We start from the raw sequence: 21019 nt of genomic DNA, 5'->3' as shown, positions 1-21019 counted from the left end.
TGGCCAAGTGGAGCTCCACATTTTCCACTTACTCTGAATCACAGGTAGCGGCATCGGGAATTTCTCTCAGCACCGCCAACATCGACGGCCCGATGCTCCACACAAGTCGCTGCTGGCAGAAAATCTTGACTAGATCTGCAAACAACAACTGCCCTTGCTCTAGTAAAGTAGAAAAGACTTCACGGTCTGTAGACCACAAGCGTGGATCTCGAGCATCTCGGTCACGTCTCGTCGCCGGAGAGTACAGCAAGGTGGCTTCAATGAGGGCGTTGAAGATCAGCATACATGGTTCGGATGTCCGTGGGAGTTCGTTGAATGTGTTCAAATGGTCACGAATTTCAGTGGTTGCACACCTGAGCGCTCCCCAGATACACAGAAGGACCCCGTAGCTGGTAACTGTGACCCAGGGCGCCTCATAAGAAACATTTTGCGAATCATCGCTGAATATGCTGGCGAGGGCTGTAGAAAGCTCACTGAGTAAAGCTAATACGCCTTCGTTGCTGCCAAGACGAGGGGCCAACAAAGGTGCAGATCGTCGAACCGCGACAAAGTTACCTCTCATAAGATGGGTCGAGGCAGCCAGGCCGGCAATCAAGCTATTGTCAACGATGCCCCCGATCAGCAGCTGGTCAGGTCGACACAAATTGACCTGGAGGGATACAATAAATAGCGAGTTTGTTCTCCATTGAAAAGACTGGGGGCTGTCACTCGCTGTAACCGCGTCTTTCACGATCTTCCCAATATTACGTATTGCCATATAAACACTCTTGGTCTGACTTTGAGTCAGAATGTGAAATGGGTTGGGATCAGAATAGCTGGGTGGCATTTGGTAGTAACACCGTGTGAAGTCCCGCACCAAGGTATCGAGATTCGCGAGTACGCAGAACGCTGCGAACGGAGATGCTTCTAGGGCAGCAGATAACTCGGTACCGGGAGCTTCAGTCATGACTTGCTGCGTTGCCATCGTCAAAGATGCTGCTGCTAATCTGCGAGGCCGTTGAAGCAGATCGTTGGTGAATGAAAAAGCAGAGACACCGAAATATTCGCCAAACCTCCGAATCCATATTTCAGGGTCTTTGGCCTCCCAGAGTTTGGTGGGGAAAGGGAGCTCCCATCCAAGTTCCATTGAAGACATTAGTGGCCTAGAATTGCAAGGTACAAATACGTGTGAGTCCAGGAAAAATAACGTATATAGCGCCACTCGCGTGGACTCGGCAGCTATATAGGAGGTCCATCGAGCATAAAGTGTTCGCGATTCGTCTCCGCGTGGATAACCGATGTCATACAGCCAGGATTGTGACTCTGGCATGGCAATCTCTTGTTGAGAGAGTCCGACCTCGCGTACAGCCTGGAATTCAATCAGTTTGGCAGCACGGAAGAAAAGCAAGAAGATTCGGGACCAACATCAACAATCTGCCGTAGCATCTCTCGTGCTGTCCGGAACTGGGATGCCTCCCCTCCTGCGTAGACCCCATAGATCATGTAAAGTATCCAGGCTTGCATCACCCAGGGTTTCCGTATTTCCCCACATTGATTGGAGACCTATTTTGACATTTATTAGCATCCAAGTACCTAAAGTCCTGAGAGGATGATGTCCCATGTACCATATTTCGAAGTTCCTGTTGTCCACTTTGCCACGTGGTACGACGCCAGTGTACACAAGCTTGCGCTTCTTCATCATTGCATATGGTCGTCGAACATAGGCTACCTATCACGGCTACAGCTTTGAGCAATAGCTTTGGTGCCGATAATATTGTAAATGTGGGCCGATGTAACAAGGGTAGAGAAGGATGGAAGTGATCAAAATAGTCTTTGACATATCCTTCTAGGTCATAGTGGCTCCTATCAGTGAGTCTGTGATACTTAGAGAAGTCTTCTTGCGCGCATGAGATCAATCTTGTTAGGGAAAGGCATACATCGGGGACGGCAATATGTTATCTCGAGAAAGACTAGTAGCAAAGGAGCTATGTCCCTCCCAAAAGTGATCACCAGGCATAACATTCGCGGCCGGCGCCTCGGTTGAAGTTAAGACATCGGTCGCAGTTGAAAGCGGTGGCATGTCAGCAGTTCCCTGGTAGCTCTGCTGCGGACTCGTTTCTGGACGAGATATATGATCATTCGATGCTTCAACGCGGCAACGACCCCGGTGCCTTTTGAACACGTCGCTGGGGTTTGGTCAGTGATATTGGAACAGAGAAGTGGGCGCAAGTGTAAGCAAGACCTTCTAGTAAAAACAGCGTGACAGCCATCACATTCGAAATCATGACTCGGGGCACGATCATGGCCTAAGTGTACAACAGTCAGTACCGTGAGATCCTGTTTGCTCGGTTTTAGGCCGACGACTTACGAGCGCGCTTATGTCTTCGCAAATTCTCCTGTAGACACGAATTCTCCGTAATAAGTTTTGGGTTGTTGGACGAAGAAACTGATCTGTTACTTACATTTCTGGTGAAAGTTTTCGTACATTCGTCGCAAGGGTATGGGCGAGAGGAATCGTGAACCAGGCTCTCTTCGGGGGGCTTTGCAGGGTCAGCAGCCATTGGGACTGTTTCAAACATCCAATTGCCAAAGAATGGATTTCTTCGCTGATATCATGTGTACTCAGCAGGATATGTCGGTTATTGATGTGATGTAGAGAAGATGGAGACTCAACTAAACTAGCCTCACGCAGGTGGTATGTAACCCCTCTTCTGTACCACATGACCATTACCAGCTAACAGGACAGAGTGGGTCGTGAGATAGATAACTGGTTTAAATTGCTATCTTCTCGTCCGTCCCCGGGAGGCACAATTAGCGCGATTACGAGCGTATTGTAACCGCGCTTTCGTATTGGCCATGCTGCTGTAAGCGCTCTCTAATCAATTAATCCGAATCAGAACTATGGCATGCATTCAAACATTTCTCTTTCACACATAGCGCTTTACCTCCACACTTTCTACGACCAGGTCTTGACCGGTACCCGTTGACCTCTTTTACCCATCTGTCTCCTATACGGGCACCATACACAAGTTTGCTGCCTATCCAGCCGAATCCGCTGGTGATTTCTAGGCTCGATTTGCTGGTTTAGCTTAGACCTCGGCAGGAATCACGACTCTCCCGGTTTGATTCGACTCGGAACCGCCAGGACTCAGGTTCCGATTCTAAGGTGTTGTAAACGCGATCCGACTAGTAACGGCTTTTGGAGTCGGACCTGCGAGGCTCGATTTGGACCTCAGATTCCTCAAACAGTGCAAACATAAAATTCCAAGAATTACGCGTGTTTTTATAATGTATTGGAGTGCGTTTTATAGAAAATGCTTAAGCTTATTAGGTACTAATATAAGGAAAGATAAAGAAATCTAGATAAAATCAGCATTTCTAATTAGTCAGACCGTGAAACTTTAACTCTTAGCGTAAAAAATGTATTTGTATTTAGTGCAGAAATATAGTAGGAATTCCATGATGGAGATTACTATATATCTTCATCTCAAAATATCAGATCCCGACAACTGCCGATGACTACTACTACCAGTAAAGTTTTTTGAAATTTCACCACTTAAACGAATATCACTTGGTATATCTTATGATATTGCCGTAAATACTTCTCTATAACGCGTGACGGAACATATATTACGTATAATTAGTAACAGGTTTATTCAACTGCAAAAGGCAATTCTTGGCAAAAAATATACAATTCAAGGGTCTTAAGGTTCGCACCTGAGTCGAACCTGATAGAGTCGCGATCCGAGTCACGCTCCAAAACTTAAAATCTGAGAATCTCAGGATTAGGTTCGAGGTTCCGACCTCTGGAACCTGAGTCGGACCATGCCGAGGTCTAATTTGGCCGAGGTCGTGGTGGTGATGGTGATGGTGGTGACTGCAAGTAAAAAGAGTTCTTGGTATAGCCTCTCGCGAAAAGCTAATTGGCCCTCAGTCGGCTACTGATACTACTGCTGCTGCTTGTAGATTTATTGACTGAGATAAGCATTAACAATAGCTGCAACAGAAAGGAAGGCGAGCCGTGGGAACCACGTGCGATTAGTCTTCCGATGAACATCATAAGCAGCCCGATACTGACTCGTTATATCAACACTACCCATATAATGGTTCTAGACGTTGCCAGCGATATGAATCTCTAATTCCTTTTTGATATCAGTACCGAAAGGGGAACGTGCAATAGCTGCATTGGTTGAGGTTGGCGCTGGCCGCTTTCACTCAATCGGCACAGAGATACGGCGGCGAATGGATAGAGGATAGAAGTAACACTATATTCTTATCCTGCCATGCGTGACAGAGAACCCTGTTAGCTTCATACGCAAATAATTGTCCCCAGGGTGTGAAGGGCTGTAGTAGAATCGATTCAGTTGTACTAGGCCAACCTGCTGTTTTACAGCCATCTTGAGGAAAGAAAGAAGAACAGACAGGAGTCGGTCGTGGTCCTTAGAGAGGAAGAAGTGCCGGAACTGACATGCCTGCCTTCATATCGCTCGGTCTCCTTTGACCAGTTCGCTCAAAATTACCCACTCTATCTAGACACTGTATCCCACTGATTTCCAGCGCCACAGAAAGCCTATAAAGGTCTCAGAGAACACGACGGAAATTTAAATAGGCACGGAAGCCCCGACCTACACCACGACGAAGGATTAGGGAGCCCCGACTGCTAAACTTGCCTACGATAGGAGACCTAGGTAATAGTAGAGCGCCCGAAAAAGCACAAGTACTTATAGAGCAAAATACTACCTTGGTTAACTAGCTTAACGAATATAAAACGGCGAATAGGCCTACTTATTCGGGCTATCGTGAATAGGTCACTATATACGCCTACCCCTACGCCCGCTCCTACGCCTACCTAGGCGGCGCCGGCGATAATAACAACGTAAGGCTTAGCAAACTTAACTCCATTGCGATGAATTAGCACTGGCCATCTTGCAAAATTACATTGTTCTCGGATTTTCTTTGACTAGCAGTGCCCCAACAGCTAAATGGGGCACACGGCCTGAAATAATGAGCTGTATATCCGACTTGGGTACATTGAGGGCAATTTTCAGAAGTAGCCCTGGGAGCTTTCTTGAGTTTGGAGCTAATCTAGTCGATCAGCTTGCAATTGGCTTTGGTTAATAACGAAATACACTACCTCCTGCTTGGCATCTCATATAAGAATGTCCACATACAAAGCCTTAGAAAACAGCATTTCCTTCTTCGGAATTTTAGTACCTTGTATGTCGTTATCCTAGCTTAAAAGTTTAGCGTTGACGTCAATCATTTCGAAATCCAGTTTCATTCTGGACGAATCCGAGAAGCCTTGATTGAGCCCTGACACTAGTACACGTATTCACAGTCTTAAACTTGCTCCGCCAGAGTCCGATTCGCAGCCACGCTGCCATTAGCAACTGGTATGAATGCGGGCATGACGACCGACTCGTCCCTTTTTCTGCTGACCCCATCGTCAAGGGCTCCATAGCCACCTCCACCGGGTGTCTCGATCACGAACCGATCGCCATGTTGAACTCGGATCGAATTTTTACCGCCGACGTTGATACAGCGACCAGCCTTGGTGATCCATGTATTCTTCCCGCGCTGACCGTCTTCTCCACCCGCCATTCCATAAGGTGCAAAGCTCCGTCGTTCCGAAAGAATCGACACAGACATGGGGAGTCTCAGCTCAATATCCCTGATAACTCCATCACCACCTGGGTATATACCCGCACCACCACTTCCGCTACGGAAACTGAAACGACGCAGGATAACAGGGTATCTTCGTTCAAGAGATTCAGGGTCAGTTATCCGCGTGTTAGTCATGTTGGTGTGCACACCATCTGTTCCAGCCCAACTAGGGCCTCCGCCGCTGCCACCGGCGATAGTCTCATAATATCCAAATCCATTTTCGCCGTCGTTGCCGAAGGTCAGGTTATTCATGCATCCTTGGCTTGCGGCGCATACTCTGAAGCTCTTGAAAATGACATCTACGATGCGTTGTGACGTCAACACATTGCCGGCGCAGACAGCGGCTTCAGAATCTGGACACAGGAGCGATCCGTTCGGAACGATTATTTGGACCGGCTTGATACACCCATGGTTGAGCGGAATATCAGAATTGACCATGCAGCGCAGTGCGAAAATGACCGCTGAATTGCAGATTGCAATCGGAGCATTCCAGTTCCCTGTCATCAACTCGGATTAGTTTTAAATTAAGCTGACAGTTATAGAGCATAATTACCGTATACCTCTGGGCCAGTGCCCGTGAAGTCGAAAATGGCGGACCCATCGGTAGGATTGATCGTCACTTTCAGTTTGATTGGGGTGCCATCATCCATGTAGTCCACAGCAGATATGTCTTCTCCTCTGCGCTCATGTGCGAGACGCTTCAAAAGAGTGCGCACGGCTAGCTCAGCCGCCTCTTGGATTGCACGCATGTAAACCTTTTGCGAATTAGCTACACATCTTCCATCACGCACACTGTGCTTAATAAATACCTGAACAGTGGGAAGAGAATACTCTTCGATGAGACGTTGCATGAGACGAGTACCACAGTGATTTGCGGCCACTTGGGCCTTGAGGTCAGTGACATTGTCTTGGTATCGTCGGGACCCGCTGCTGCCTGGGAAACGTGCTGGCTCCACACATAGAACGCGATGAAGCTCATCTTCATCGAAATGACCAGCACGAATCAGCAGATGAGAGTTGAAGATAGCACCTTCTTCCGAGAGGAGCTTTGACGTTGGCGGCATCGAGCCGGGGAGTATCCCACCAACCTACCGAAAACAATGAGTGGGGGAGAAATTACCTAAATTCATGATTGAAAGTCACTCACATCAGCATGATGGCCGCGCGAAGCGGCCCAGAATACAATGTTCCTCCCGGCAGCGTCGAAGACCGGAGTAATAACCGTTAGGTCGGGGAGATGAACGCCCCCATAGGCTTACTGACAGTTAGAGATTTTGACGTCGGCTTGTGACCAAGAAAAGTTGGAGCATGTACCTGGAGTATTTGAAAGTAACACATCCCCATCTTGCAGCTTTCCACGCCACTCAGTAATCTGTGATTTCACCGCAAAGGCCATACTCCCAATCATGGCTGGTACATGAGGGGCGTTGGCAACTAATTCCCCTTCTGGCGTGAAGATCGCACAAGTGAAATCCAGTCGCTCCTTGATGTTCGCGCTGGTACTGATATTCTGCAAAACGCGGCCCATTTGCTCCGCTACTCCCATGAACCGATGTCGGAAAATGGAAAGCTGAATGGGGTCTATAGTTTCCGAGCTGGTCGACTTGGGGGCTGGCGGATCTATGTCAAGGATCAAAAGATCTCGAGCGATGGTCGCTTTTGAATCTGGACTCACGACGACCGTCTGCGTTTTGTCAATAATCATAGCGGGCCCTTCAATCTCGGTTCCCTCAGAAAGAGTATTAAGGTGATAGACAGGCGTGTTGACCCAACCTAGCGAACTGAAACGGGTGGAAACCCTGTAGCTGGGGTTGGCTCCGGCTGTAGCAGACGTGGAATTTGAAAGAGACTTGACCCGGAGAAATGAAGAGTCTTCCGGGGAAACGCTGCATCCAATTGCTCGGACACGAATGGTGTCTACATAAACGACACGGTTCACAGGAGTGAATCCGAATTGCTGATGATGAGCATTGACGAATGCTTGTTTCGCGTCACTATCAGGACTCTCCCAGGGTATCATGATGGAGGTCTCGCTGCCATCATATCTCATGTTCAGGAATCGACAAGCCCGGATGCTGCTGAATGATTCCATGGTCTTGCTGCATCGGGCATAGTCGACGAGGCTGTCCAGGGAATCATTGATCACATCAATGGCAGAACCCTCAAAGGCTTTCGCGCAGACTCGTTCTTCTTCATGTACAACTTCTGCTAGTCCGATCCCATAGGCAGACAAGATAGAGGAATACTTGTGAATAAGCACGCGTTTGATACCAAGGTCGCTGGCAATGGCACAAGCGTGCTGGCCACCCGCGCCCCCAAATGAGGCAAGATGATGTTTTGCAACATCATGGCCCTTCTCCAGGGTCAAACTCCGAATGGGCCCACACATTGCAGAATTTGCGACCTGCAGGAAGCTATTTAAATAATACTTATTAGCGAAAGAAACAATGAGATATGATTGTGGGTATCACTTACCCATCTGCAACCTCTGCCCATGTAAGTGACATGCCAGTCTCCTTGTTTATAACCTGGGTCAGCTCCTTGAATTGGGTGAGAACGATGTCTCTGTCTAATGGTTCGTCTTCATTAACACCAAAGACAGATGGAAATTCTTCAGGGATCAAACGGCCGAGCGCGAGATTTGCATCTGTGACGGTCAGTGGACCTCCTTTCCGGTAACAAGCAGGACCAGGATTGGAAGAGGCGCTCTCGGGTCCGACCGACATGAGCCCATTCCTCCAGGTCAAGATACTACCGCCGCCAGCGGCAATTGTATTGACATTCAGCTGTGGAGCGTGGATAGTGATCCCAGCAGTTATTGTCTCGAAGATATGATCCAGTTCGCCGTCATATCGACTAACATCAGTGCTGGTTCCTCCCATATCAAAACCAATCACCGGAGCTCGAGTTTCAGTATCGAAGCATGTTCGAGAAAAGCCAATAACGCCTCCAGCAGGCCCTGAGAGGATAGAGCGAAGTCCTGAAAGACTAGACGAAGGCACCAGGCCTCCGTCTGATTGCATGAATTCTAGTCGCGTCCGAGAATTACCAATATTAGGGAAGCTTCTGGAGAATCTTTCAAGATATTCTTTGATACTCGGTGTCAAATATGCGTCAACTACCGTGGAGTTACCACGGGGGACGAGCTTTGGTCTTGAAGATATCTCATGCGAGAGTGATACATTTTCAAACCCAATCTCGAGTGCCATATCTCTGATTTCTAGTTCGTGCTTTGGAAAGCTGTACGAGTGCATCAGGCACACTGCCAGGGAGCGATATCCTTCTTCGTAAATACTTTGGAGTTGAACTTTTGTGCTGGCCGTATCCAGGGGCTGGAGTACTTGAATTATCTCCCCTGATGCTGCAATGACGGAATCCACAGGCTCTGGAGAGGACAAATGAATATTGCGGAGATCTGAGTCGCTGCAATTTTGCACAGTCACTCGCTCTCGAACTTCAAAGGTTTTTGAATACAAGGGTATTGGCCGCCGGATTGTCAAGTCAAACATATGGGGCCGGCTCTGAGTTCCGATTTGAAGAACATCCTTGAAGCCTTCGGTAATCAGTAAGGCTGTCTTCTCTCCTTTTCTCTCGAGTAACGCATTTGTTGCAACTGTTGTGCCCATACGGATCCATTCTGTTAGCGAAGGAGTTAGTGCTGATAGAAGTCTCAAGCTGTTGGGTGAACCCCAGAATCATACCGACGTCTCTCAGGTCGAGCTCTGTTCCACGCGGGATAGGAGAACCATAGTATTGCTCTAGGACGCGACGGATTGCCTCAGTCGGCGCATCCGCATAGTTCTTCGGGTCCACGGATAAGATCTTTGCTACAATATCAGGCCCATCGACGACTTGGCAAATGCAATCCGTAAAGGTCCCGCCTCGGTCTGCTCATCATATTTAGAACTGAGTCTCATCAAATGGTCTTGGCTTAGAGTATGAGCTCTCCACTAACCAATTGATATGCGTAATGGCTTTGTGGTTGGAATCTTGGGCATTTTGTTCCGAGCTGTGGCATGTAAGTTTTGTGCTCACGCTGCGTATCAGTTTCGGGCTTGAATGACAAACATATATTGAAAGTTTTCGGAAAGATTGATATCTTCCAACAAGACCAACTGCTTTATTTACTTGTCCTCCGCTGAGCCAAATATATATACCATTTATATGAAGCATAGGAAAGGCGTTAATGGTCCGCGGTATCTGAAAAGGGATATTGAGGTGTTGTTGGAAGTGGATTTGAAGTTCGGAGAACGCTCCGCGGTGGAGGTGGAGGTGGAGGTGGAGCGAGCGGGGTGGGCTGGTGGAGCTCCACCGACCGGCCAACCTGATTATTGCACCAGATAATTTACAAGACGGGCCGGACAATCAGCGGCTCGGTAAGCATTCCTAGGAACTACCTTGGAGATTTTCTGGAGCCATAAAAAGGTCATGTAGCCCGATTGCTACTCGAGATTTTTGGCTGAGCCGAAGCGTTGAAATTCAAACGGCAGATCCAATCTTGACTTTTCTTTCTCACCATGGGCTCTATCGGTGATCACTATGAGTCAAAGGCTCGAAAAGGAGCTAGTATGGGACGGCATGTTCCTTACGAGATCATCGATGAACCAAGCCGCTCTCGACGCAAGACCCGAATTGTTGTGATCGGAGCAGGCGCAAGTGCGTTAAATTTTGCGCACGATATTGACCAGAGTACGTTGGACATCGAGTTAGTGCTCTATGAGAAGAACCCCGAGGTTGGTGGTACTTGGTTTGAGAATCGTTACCCCGGATGTGGATGTGACATTCCCTCTGTGAATTATCAATTCTCATGGGCGCCTTCTCCCGACTGGACCTCATTGTACGTATAGACTCGGTCCCCGAATCTTCATCTTCATCGAGCTGATATGAGCCGGTGCAGTTACTCAAGCGCGCCTGAGATATTAAAGTATTTCAAAGGCATCGCGGACAACTATGGACTACGCAAATATATTCGCCTCGACCACAGAGTCGTGGGCGCATCGTGGGACGAAGATAGCGAACAGTGGCATGTGAAGATTCAAAGGGGTGACAATCCAGCGAATGTGTTTGAGGATCGATGCCACATCCTAGTCAACGCATCCGGGGTCTTGAAGTGGGTTAAACAGCTAAAAAATTGATGTAATGACTAAGCAAGCACTAACCTTCTGAGTAGCAAGTGGAAATGGCCTGCTATTCGAGGCCGAGAAACCTTTCAAGGGCCCATGCTTCATAGTGCGCATTGGGATGATCAAGTGGAATTGAAAGGGAAACGCGTGGCTGTGATTGGTTCAGGGTCCTCAGCGGTACAAATTGTTCCGACTATTCAACCAAGTGAGTTTATGAACAATTGAACTAAGGTCTTCTTTCTCACAGTCAATAGCGGTGTCTTTTCTGAAATGCTTTATCCGTAGCGCCTCTTGGGTGACTGCAGGATTTGGCCAGCGCTTCGCGGGAAAGGGAGGGACGAACTTCAAATGTCGGACTCCTTTTGCGCCTTATTAAGCAAGGCAGTGCGAGCTAACAGCTTTCAGATACTGCGAACCAGAAGAACATATTTCGGAACAACCCTCAGAAATATCTAGCTTATCGTAAGAAGATTGAATCCGAGCTCAACTCTCGTTTCCGATTCATCCTTAACGGCTCGGAAGAGCAGGCAAACGCAAAAGCGGTAAGATTCCATATTAACCGGCACCGCGCCGTTACTCGCTGAGGATAGCCCCGAGACTGATTAGCTGATTAGTATGCGGAGAGAGACATGCGATCCAAACTCGCCCGTCGGCCTGAGATTGCTGACCATATAGTGCCAAAGAATTTTGCAGTGGGTTGCCGTAGACCTACACCTGGAAACGGATACCTTGAGGCTCTCTGCAGTCAGAACACTGAAGTGGTTTCAGAGTCGATTTCAGAAATTACTCCCAAGGGTATTCGGACAGCAGACGGTGTTGAGCATGAAGTTGACGTGATCGTGTGTGCCACTGGATTTGATGTTAGTTGGCGGCCATCATATCCGACCATCGGTAGGGAAGCCCGCAGTCTCGGTGAACAGTGGAAAGACATTCCGAGGACATACCTTTCCATTACTGTTCCGAACTTCCCTAACTACCTCAGTAAGGCTCCATCGCGGAATGAATTATCCCCTGAAGATACGGTATACTAATTAGATCTGAATAGTCTTTAACGGTCCCTTCGGCCCATATGGTCACGGGAGCTTCCTCCCTATCACAGAAACCTTGTCCCGTCATTTCCTCCAAATTCTGGAGAAAATGTCATCGGAGGGTGTCACTTCCTTTGAGCCCAAAGAGGAAGCAGTCGCGGATTTCTTCGAGCATCATAGAAAGTTCATGCCACGTACTGCATGGACATCTCCATGTCGTTCTTGGTTCAAACAGGGCACTGTCGATGGTGAAGTGATGATGTGGCCTGGCTCCAGAATTCACTTCTTTGAAACCATGAAACAGCCCCGATGGGAAGACTATCATCTTCGATACACCACAACAAACCGATTTGGATACCTTGGAAACGGGTTTGCCGCCCGCGAGTTTGATGGAAGCGATATGTCTTGGTACCTTGGTGCTTTGGAAGGTAATGAACAGGCATACCTCCCCGATGAGGATTTCGAAGATTTCATGGTTAAATAAACTGGAGGTGATGTTGGTGACAAGGGATTTATTCTTTCTAGGCATTTGCAATACTTTCGAGTTATCAAATTAAGGAGAGCCGCAAGTGAGCAGGATAGACTGGTGCAAACTGAGATACATCCAATGTGTTCAATCATAGTCAGATTCACTACACGCACTTTGCGACATGACTGAGAGCTTTACTTTTCTAGTGGAAAGGCACCGACCCTGAGCCTCTTGGAGCTTACAGATGGAGTGTCGCAGGAACCGCAGTTTTGCTCCCGAGGACCAGGCCTTGAGACACCCCTATTAGTATATCAATTTCTTGTCCTCGGCCGACGAAGTCCCTGTTACTATTGACATATCATCTACCTCTCAAACAATACGCATTATCGATACTGTGACGAGCTTGTTGGTCCGAAACAAGGCACTAAGAACGATGTCCCGAAGAGATCAGTCTTATCAATATGGGTAATTTCTTCGTTCAGAACTTCAACAATAATCGAAAACGCAAGCTCAGGACTAAAAATGTACAATTCTCAATGACCAAACCTTCTGTCATAGAAGTTAGAGGCTACCAACATGATAACGTCTACCCCCATAATCATAAGGCTAAAGGATTCCATAAAACGTGAAGCGCTGCTTGATCCTGGTCTCCCAGGCCACGAGCCACAGCCTGCTGCAATAGCTGCAGTGTAGTGGTGGTAATCTGGAGAGGGTAATCATAGGTCTGGGCAATAACCGTCGCTTGCTTCTATATTCCAAATTAATGAACGTCACACAGAGGCGATAGCGAAAAGACTGACCAGAATGTCTCTGGACTGAGTTAGAGTACGTATGGGAGCAATTTGTTGTCCCATCATCGCTGTTGCGACAGCTGCAAAACTTTTGCTTGCACCCGCTGCATTTGAGATTATTGAGTTCAAAGCCTTTATAGACAGACCAAGTTTTATACCGAGGGAAAGAGCTTCAACTGCTGCTACCCCGTGAACAATACTCAGTATAAGGCAGATCATTCTTGACGTTCGCTCATGGTCAGCTGCGTGGCTTTCTCGATGCGTCGCCTCAGAAATCAAGGACAAGTTCTGGGGTATAAAAATTCGCACTAAGCCAGAGTCATCTTCCTTTTCATAGCCAGCTCGTGCAGCAAATTGATAGAGACGCTCTGCGGCAGATGCGATGTACAAAGGGAAGTTCTCATTCAGACCCTCCGAAGTGACAATGCGCTTAAGGCCAGTGTTAGCAGATTCGAAATCCCTTGTTGGTTGCACAGATGAGCTGACGTACCAAATCTTTGACAAAGATGCTGAGAGCGGAGTGCGGCGACCAGTCATTGCAAAGCATGTGTGGCACTCGGTTCTCAAACATCCAACTATGCGCAGGACTTTTCAGCACTATGTCATAGAATTGCTTCGTATTTATCCCCATAGTTGCAGCTAGTCCCATTGCCTCTGCTGCAATAGCAATATGGACTCCTGCAAGGTGCTGATTGATAAGTTTGACTTTGCTGGCACTCCCCAGTCCCCCGTCGATAGTGTATAGCGCTTGGCTAAACGATTGTAAAACTGGATGGGCAAGTCTAAGAGCATTTTGTGCCCCGGACGACATGATCGTCAGCGTACCCTGAGCTGCACGAAGCGTCCCACCAGATACAGGGCAATCGACAAGGTTGATATCTGGCCTGCAGAATCGATGATGGATCTGGTCCAAGATCTTCTGCGGGAAGCCTGGGGCAACGGTGGAGCATAATATAATAGTTGCGTCCTTCTTCAAGCCAAACACAGCACCCACTGATTCGGTGAATAATACATGCTCTATCTGCGTGGCATTCGCTACCATGCAGATAAAGAATGAGGCATCATGAACGCATTCCCGTGGACTTGGGGCGGCAGTGCCGCCCATGGCCAGTAATGTCTCGAGTGACATTGGGTTTACGTCGAATCCACTGACAGGAAACCCTTCGCTGAGCAGTTGTATAGCCATTCCTCTACCCATCGCACCGAGACCGATAAACGCGACCTTGGGTTTGCCATTGACACCTGCCTTAGTCATGGTGATGGTTCAGCGTGATGGGAACCACTAGAAATGACTCGAGTTCGACGAGTGTTGCCTAAATGCGGCGAGTAGCAAGATATTGGCAATTTTTTGAAACTTCTGGCTCAAGACTCGCGTTCACATTGATTTTTGCATCCCTACAGATCGTTCCAAGGCTCCCAGACATCCTCAGAGGTGAAAAGCAGATTCAGGCTTGTCACTCCACCACTCCACCACTCCACTAATTGCACTACTCACTCCACCTCACTCCATCACTCCATCACTCCACTTCATCACTCCATTTCACTCCAACTCCACCCGCCTCCCATCCCTCCACTTTCTGCGCTGATGTGAATGCACTCCCAGGCTCTACCACTTTCTCAGACACAGCTCCAAAATCAGGGTTTTGATTAGGTGACCCATCAAACCATATCTCCCCTATATTCTTAAGGTTTTCAAGTCGATCATCTAGAAAGAGAGAAGTGCGGGGGTGGATCCTTCAGCCGACATCTTTAATGAGGCCATCGATATAGGCAGTCCAGAACACAATCAGACAATAAACCCCCGGGACAATAAACCACCAGCAATCCTCACCAATTCAAACCTCCACAACACACCATATTTAACCTTGCTTAATTCATCCAAAACAAAACTATTTGGAAATATATAGAAAGCCCTTTCAAAGATAGAAGACCAGTACTTATTTATAAAGACTTTCATGAACATTGACTTTCCTAACCCACTGGGGGTGGTGTACTGCCAGACATGGAAATATTAAATGATTTTAAAATTAAAAATAGTTTTATAAATTAACCAGATTATTAATATTATAATATAATTACATTTTCATATAAACTAGTATTAAAAGTTATAGAGGTCTACAAAGAACTGGAATTTTTTTTTTTGATCGTTATAAGATATTATTACTTAGTAAGGACAATAATTTTAATAAAATTTACATATATATTAGTGATTAAAATGATGAAATTTAAGCACTTAGCTTTTTTATATAAAATTTATATTCATTCTTATTCTTGCTGAAGATTAGTATATTATTAATATATATAATTATAAACTTATTCAAAAAATTGATAAAATCTTTATTGATATAATACTGGAAGGCAGCTGGACTATATATAAAAAAATAAAATAAAAACTTCCCTAATAATAAATAGCTATTATAATTTAAAATTAATTAATATTTTTGAGAGATTTAGTTTAAATTATTCTGTCTTAGCTATTCTAGTGTCATAGAACAACCTAGGGGTGTTGCTCACACAAGGCCAAAAAAACCATCATTACCCGCAGCTACCTGCGGACCCCTAGAATCCTGCTTTATAGACATGTAGCTCACTACCACCAATCTATTACATTTAGCATTATCTTATATATATAAGAAAAATACTAGTAATCTTACTAGAGAACTAGCCGCGTATATTATTAGTTAAAAAAAACTAGAATATTTGTTATTATATGAGAGCTGATTAAGTATATCTTATTGAATATATAAAAATTAGAAGATTAATGTGATATAATAGCTAGGCTATCATACTTGGGATCATCGGGATGACGTATCATAGTGATCATGAGGGTCGTGAGGTCATCGAAAGCTACCCCAGCCCGTTACGATAGGTATGAGATAGCGATTCCCTGTCCTCAGACTACTGATCCCCTAAGGATCAGTCTATTGCGTGGATATAGGCCACCTTTGTCATTATTACACTAATCTATAGTATTTCGTGGTCGATTCCTTACCTAGTCGACAGGCCTTCTACCCTGACAAGTAGATCCTATCACAATTAAATATAAGAAGAAAGAGAAAAAAATATACAAAAGAATATATATAAATAATAAAAATAAATAAATAGAATATATAAAGCAAATAGAACTATGTCATGTGATTTGGTCACGTGCCTCTGAACACTATTCGCTATCACAGACTGTACACATGAAAGCTTCGGCTACCAACCCCTGCTATATCATAATAATCTTAAGTATTGGTCCGTTTGATTAGGTGAGATGAAACAATAAAGAGCTTCAAGCTAAAATCGTTCCTGGAAATACCTCTGCCCCTTGAACTCTGGTAAATTATATGGGCTTAGTATATTACAGCTTGAGCGCAGTGCTAGACCTCTATCTCTGTACTTTGCATGTGGCATTCTGGTTATTATAAAGTATTATATTATTTCAGATGGTCCAATAAATTTTATCCGTTGCTACCTGACACTCTTAACTCATGATCTTTCCCGATAAAAGTTTTTGCATGTTGGGCACCAACAGCTTGGTGGGTTTAGTAGCTACTACTTTGGTATAGTGCGAAAATATCGCTAGTAGTTAGTCCACTTGCGGTAAATATATCACAGACACTATCCACCACTTCCTGTCAAAGTAAGATATCAAATTATTCAGCAACTGAAACATATAGAGATTGCGATATCAGTGGGCTGGCAGAAAATAGAGATCCACTAATGAGGATAGCAATCTTTCTCGTACTGTGTCGAAGTAGTATCAGGCGCCCCGTCAATAGAGGTAGATCACGGTCGGGAATCAGTCAAGCGGGATCCAAAGGCCCGGAAAAGCTCAAGCTATAATCCGATCCAGTATCCCTGAATTAGATCCACCTTGTTTAAGGAGTGCAATGTTATTATAACATTCCTATTAGACCTAGAGCCATGCCTTGGTTGGAAACCAGCAACCTATACAGAATATGTGACTTCGTCCCGCCAACTATTCTACATCTATATTATGGTAGGTTTTCCGCTCGTACTAAGTACCATTCTCTGCAATGGCCAGTACCAAGATCTGCTTGGTGCAATTGATTAAGCTAACCACACCCAGACCTTTGCCATCCAATTCGAATCTGCAGGTGTCTACCATGTCGGCACACCCGCCGAACAAATGCTGGTTTCATTCGAAGAACTCCTCGCCTTCCACGCGGGCATTATAGGTCTCCTGGAATATGGCCACGGATGGCGAGTCACAAAGACAGTCATCCGACGGTTTCTAGCACATCTTCGCTGGCAAGCGATGGACAGTCCGTACTCAATATGTATCGACAGTTCTGGCCCAGTATACTATATTATTACCAACGGAGAGGATGCAATCCGGATTACAGAACAGGAGCTGGGCTCATCACTGTTCGGACGCGCACTTAAGAACCAGTGGGATCGGGCAATGGCGGAGCCAGGGCAGTTAAAAGCTATAGTCTCAATCTTCGAGGCATTTGTGTACGGGCTGTGGAAAAACTTGACATATTATATGCGGTGGAGGAAGGTTGCGGCGTCGTGAGGAGCAAGCTGTGATCAAATTGACTAATAACTTTGGAACTGGAGTTTGGGCAGTACTTCAGTTGGTATTACATATTACCGGTCAGGACGGCGGCTTTGTTATATTACCTGGTATACTTATGTGGCATTTTGTGGAAGCAATTGACTGTTAATATAATATGGTACTTAGCGGTCAGGGGTTTCAAGAGCATTCACAATATTATGGCTGCATAGGTTGAGCTCCATATTATTAGTTCTATCACCTCCTAGATTCAAAAACCCGAGGCACGATCACAATGCTGGCGTGCAGATATTCTACCAAGTCTCTGGGTGTCAGCAAATCAGGAGAGATACCATGGTGGAGCGCACCTAAAAGTAGAACAGCAATGCCTAACATTTACCCAGCGATTGCGCGAACGGTTGGTTGGGTAGAAACCACTAGAGACACGGCAAGTGGGGATGCAGCCGTGTGGGTACTTGGAAGAGATTTCCGGCGTGTCTTTCTCAGGGGCTAAAGAATAATAACGATGGTGTTGCAGATATGTGGTAAAGATCTACTGTACTTCCTGGTCGAGAAGGAGCCAATGTCGGTCAAAGGTGACTGCTAGTGTTGTAACTACTACTGTCAGGCGGAGTACAATAACAAAAACATATAGTATCAGTATGAGTACTTCAGATCATAGAAACTTTAGACCGTCTCTCTCGATGAAGAGATGGCTTATCAATTAAAGGTGCTTAATGAGGCTAGTGTCCAATGAAAAAGATTGTGGCATGGATATAATCAAGCACCTGTCGTACACATTCAGTCATAAATAATTTACTTTACCTATAATTCCTTCTCATGATGGTTTGCTTCTGTCGCCCATTGTTGAATAATAGCCAGCTAGGACATCTAGATCCACTACTTATTTACAAGGGCAGCCCTGCGTCAGTGGCTACCAATTGTAAGGATCTATACCCCATAACCCTCGCCTACTAGGGAAATTAATTAACATAATACAGCCCCCTAGTCAAGGGAGTTTATAAATACGAGTTATATAATACTAAATCGGCTACCTAGACAGGAAGTAATAGAAAGAACAAATTAAGTAAGGCTTTGGAATAGGAATACTGTGAGACCCAAGCCTCCCAATTCTCGTCACATGACCCAGGATCTATGTTCTATTAATAATCTTGAATAGCTGAAGTATATGTAATCCGTATATACATATCTGTTAAAGACTATCAACTGGGCTGAATTGAATTGAGCCTTTACACAGAAGCCTTCTGACATAGGATGATATTTTCTGCAAGTGGAACCACCGTATTCTCTGTGAACGAGTGTGATAGCTTTGAAGCTAACGAGAAATTAGGTTATTATAGTTATGTACATGGGTCCTAGGGCGGTATGTGTTAGCAAGAATTATATCAGTGAGGAATATTAGACTACATTACTTTGTATTATGCAAGTCAGCAACGTGATATAATGCTTATAGACTAAGAAATTCATATATTCCGAACTATTTTCATTAGAAAGCATGTGTTCATTGCTACAATTGGAGACAGTAGATATAATAATTCTACAATATTTCTGAATGACATCCAACAGTCGTTACAACCAGTAAAACATATAGGCCAAATAAACGCCAAAAAATAACAATACGATAGAATTGACAGAGTTATAACTTTTGGTTCATCAGGCAATAAGTCACTGGAGGTCTGTGATTAGGTGTGCAGAACAATTAGACTCCAAAGGGCCACATTGCTTTCAACATAAGCCTTAGTTATATCCCTGAATAGAGAAATATTCCATGTAACTTGCAAAAGACTGTTAAGCTGATATGTATGTTGCCCACTTGCTACGTCCATTTATGATATCGACAAAAATATTGGCATATCCGCGCCATGTTTGCTCACTTGGATGGAGTTCATCATACCACATGAACGCATCTCGGCCGTCATAGTCGTAGAGAAAACAATCAGTCCCACTAAGCGAACAGTGATTGATGTACCCAGTGACATTGTAAGGGCTTGTACCGTTAAGATATGCCGAGGGCTGTTTGTGAATATCCTTCATCTAGGAATGAGGTCAGTTATTACTACTAAATATCATGCCACTGTATATTGGCTCAGACGCTCACCAGGCTGTCAAGGTCCACGAGGGCAAACTGTGCACCTGGGTACTTTTTTTGAAATCCCACCTCTAGAGGTAATCTGGCCTTGTATACTGCATTCACGAGCGCCACCTGCTCTAGCATTCTTTGCGACACACCAGTGATGTTGCTGTATTTGTCTGGCCAATATTGGGTAGCTTTTAGACCCCCTTCATTTGGCATTGCATATTGGGGTGTGAGATACATTGCTCCCAGGGTATGAATGACGAAATTGCGAGCACCGTGCTGAAAGAGTCGATCTATCTGCTGAAATACGCAGTCTATATAGTCTGCAATTGTTGTTCCTATGGTTTGCGAATCAGTGAGATAGCCAGCTGCTCCCACATCATTTCCACCAATCATAATAGCGTAAACGGTTGACTCTGGAGGTGCATCCATAAACATCGTTCCGTTGGTATATGTATACTGACGATCTGCTAAATAAGCAGGAACCTGATAGCCAGCTACATCAGGGAATAACTTCCCAGTCGGCTGCGCGATACGTGGTGTAAGGTCGTTAGAGCATACAGCTCCTGCCACAGCATAATTGTGAACTTCTGCACCCGTATACATGCCGACGTATGATGGCCAAGGACGTCCACCATCTGCAGCAGGAGTATCCTAGACTGTGGTCAGATACCAAGACTCGGCGAAGATATCTTGCGGAGAACAAACCCCATCATCAATCCAGCCAATTGGAGGCACACTACCATTGTGGGAGATAAAGTAATGCAGTCGTCCAGCATCCGACCAACTGTCTCCAAAGACAACAAGGTTTGTAAACCTCTCAACGTTCCATGCATACGTACGAGGGGTAGAAGCCAAGATTAGGGCCAAGATGAAAGAGAACATGTTGGTAGATCTTTTCTAAGAGATAATAGATTTCCAGAGAATATTTGTCTGACAGTATCTTTTAGAAAGTCCTTTTCAAAAGCCACAGGGTAAGGGGTCTTTTTATATTGTTTCTGCTGCTTGTCATTTGCGGAATAATATTCTTTATTGATCGGCACTTCCGTTTATCACGAGTCGAATATTACTGAGGGGATATTGAGACGGGAACAAGTGTATGCCCCATATCTGTATCACCATATTCATTGCTCCGCTTATACGAGGATTCAGGTTCCGGTTTCCTTGGCAATGGTAAATTATGATTTTTTCTACGCCGATGAGGGATGCGGTACCATTGAGATGCTTCACTATATTGTACTTGAACTGGAGATTTTGCACAACGGTTACAGACTGACATGGCTCTAAGCAGGTGAAGTTGGTATTGTAAATAAGCTGCTATTGCAGCCGTACCAGGACGCTCTTTTAGGTCTCATGTCGCGAA

At 45.6% G+C, this 21019-nt stretch overlaps 6 protein-coding genes across 6 annotated transcripts; 2 read left to right on the top strand and 4 right to left on the bottom strand.

Annotated features, from left to right (window-relative positions):
• Nucleotides 1–28: 28 nt before the first annotated feature.
• Nucleotides 29–2558, bottom strand: BDQ94DRAFT_184461 (uncharacterized protein; the record flags this gene model as incomplete). The annotated part of the gene is made up of 6 exons (XM_026774648.1): nucleotides 29–1348; nucleotides 1405–1542; nucleotides 1605–1854; nucleotides 1917–2165; nucleotides 2222–2285; nucleotides 2438–2558. The coding sequence occupies 6 exons, from the start codon at nucleotides 2556–2558 to the stop codon at nucleotides 29–31; spliced, it is 2142 nt and encodes a 713-aa protein (XP_026620612.1).
• A 2715-nt stretch (nucleotides 2559–5273) lies between these two features.
• BDQ94DRAFT_184459 (Hydantoinase B/oxoprolinase-domain-containing protein) lies at nucleotides 5274–9641 on the bottom strand (the record flags this gene model as incomplete). Its single annotated transcript, XM_026774647.1, has 8 exons — nucleotides 5274–6140; nucleotides 6197–6398; nucleotides 6453–6731; nucleotides 6791–6897; nucleotides 6958–8057; nucleotides 8119–9280; nucleotides 9345–9530; nucleotides 9599–9641. 8 exons carry the CDS (start codon nucleotides 9639–9641, stop codon nucleotides 5320–5322), a joined length of 3900 nt encoding a protein of 1299 aa, XP_026620611.1. The 3' UTR covers nucleotides 5274–5319.
• A 492-nt stretch (nucleotides 9642–10133) lies between these two features.
• BDQ94DRAFT_184454 (flavin-containing monooxygenase) lies at nucleotides 10134–12320 on the top strand. Its single transcript, XM_026774646.1, has 7 exons — nucleotides 10134–10480; nucleotides 10541–10753; nucleotides 10814–10971; nucleotides 11021–11116; nucleotides 11172–11308; nucleotides 11381–11747; nucleotides 11812–12320. Exons 1-7 carry the CDS (start codon nucleotides 10161–10163, stop codon nucleotides 12276–12278), a joined length of 1758 nt encoding a protein of 585 aa, XP_026620610.1. The 5' UTR covers nucleotides 10134–10160; the 3' UTR covers nucleotides 12279–12320.
• A 408-nt stretch (nucleotides 12321–12728) lies between these two features.
• Nucleotides 12729–14309, bottom strand: BDQ94DRAFT_184450 (NAD binding domain of 6-phosphogluconate dehydrogenase-domain-containing protein; the record flags this gene model as incomplete). Its single annotated transcript, XM_026774645.1, has 3 exons — nucleotides 12729–13011; nucleotides 13064–13483; nucleotides 13545–14309. The coding sequence occupies 3 exons, from the start codon at nucleotides 14307–14309 to the stop codon at nucleotides 12862–12864; spliced, it is 1335 nt and encodes a 444-aa protein (XP_026620609.1). The 3' UTR covers nucleotides 12729–12861.
• Nucleotides 14310–15876: 1567 nt separating this feature from the next.
• On the top strand, nucleotides 15877–17579 carry BDQ94DRAFT_163486 (uncharacterized protein; the record flags this gene model as incomplete). The annotated part of the gene is made up of 6 exons (XM_026769748.1): nucleotides 15877–15923; nucleotides 16394–16443; nucleotides 16548–16575; nucleotides 16606–16679; nucleotides 16954–17039; nucleotides 17130–17579. The coding sequence occupies 6 exons, from the start codon at nucleotides 15877–15879 to the stop codon at nucleotides 17577–17579; spliced, it is 735 nt and encodes a 244-aa protein (XP_026620608.1).
• Nucleotides 17580–19367: 1788 nt separating this feature from the next.
• On the bottom strand, nucleotides 19368–20583 carry BDQ94DRAFT_184447 (uncharacterized protein; the record flags this gene model as incomplete). The annotated part of the gene is made up of 3 exons (XM_026774644.1): nucleotides 20365–20583; nucleotides 19678–20310; nucleotides 19368–19613 (listed from the first exon to the last, which is right to left on the bottom strand). Exons 1-3 carry the CDS (start codon nucleotides 20539–20541, stop codon nucleotides 19368–19370), a joined length of 1056 nt encoding a protein of 351 aa, XP_026620607.1. The 5' UTR covers nucleotides 20542–20583.
• Between the last annotated feature and the right edge of the window lie 436 nt (nucleotides 20584–21019).

Source organism: Aspergillus welwitschiae (assembly GCF_003344945.1).
Source record: "Aspergillus welwitschiae strain CBS 139.54b unplaced genomic scaffold BDQ94scaffold_56, whole genome shotgun sequence".
In the NCBI taxonomy this organism is placed as follows: domain Eukaryota; kingdom Fungi; phylum Ascomycota; class Eurotiomycetes; order Eurotiales; family Aspergillaceae; genus Aspergillus; species Aspergillus welwitschiae.
Note: the sequence above shows the minus strand (reverse complement) of the source record. Positions and strands in the feature narration are given on the sequence as shown.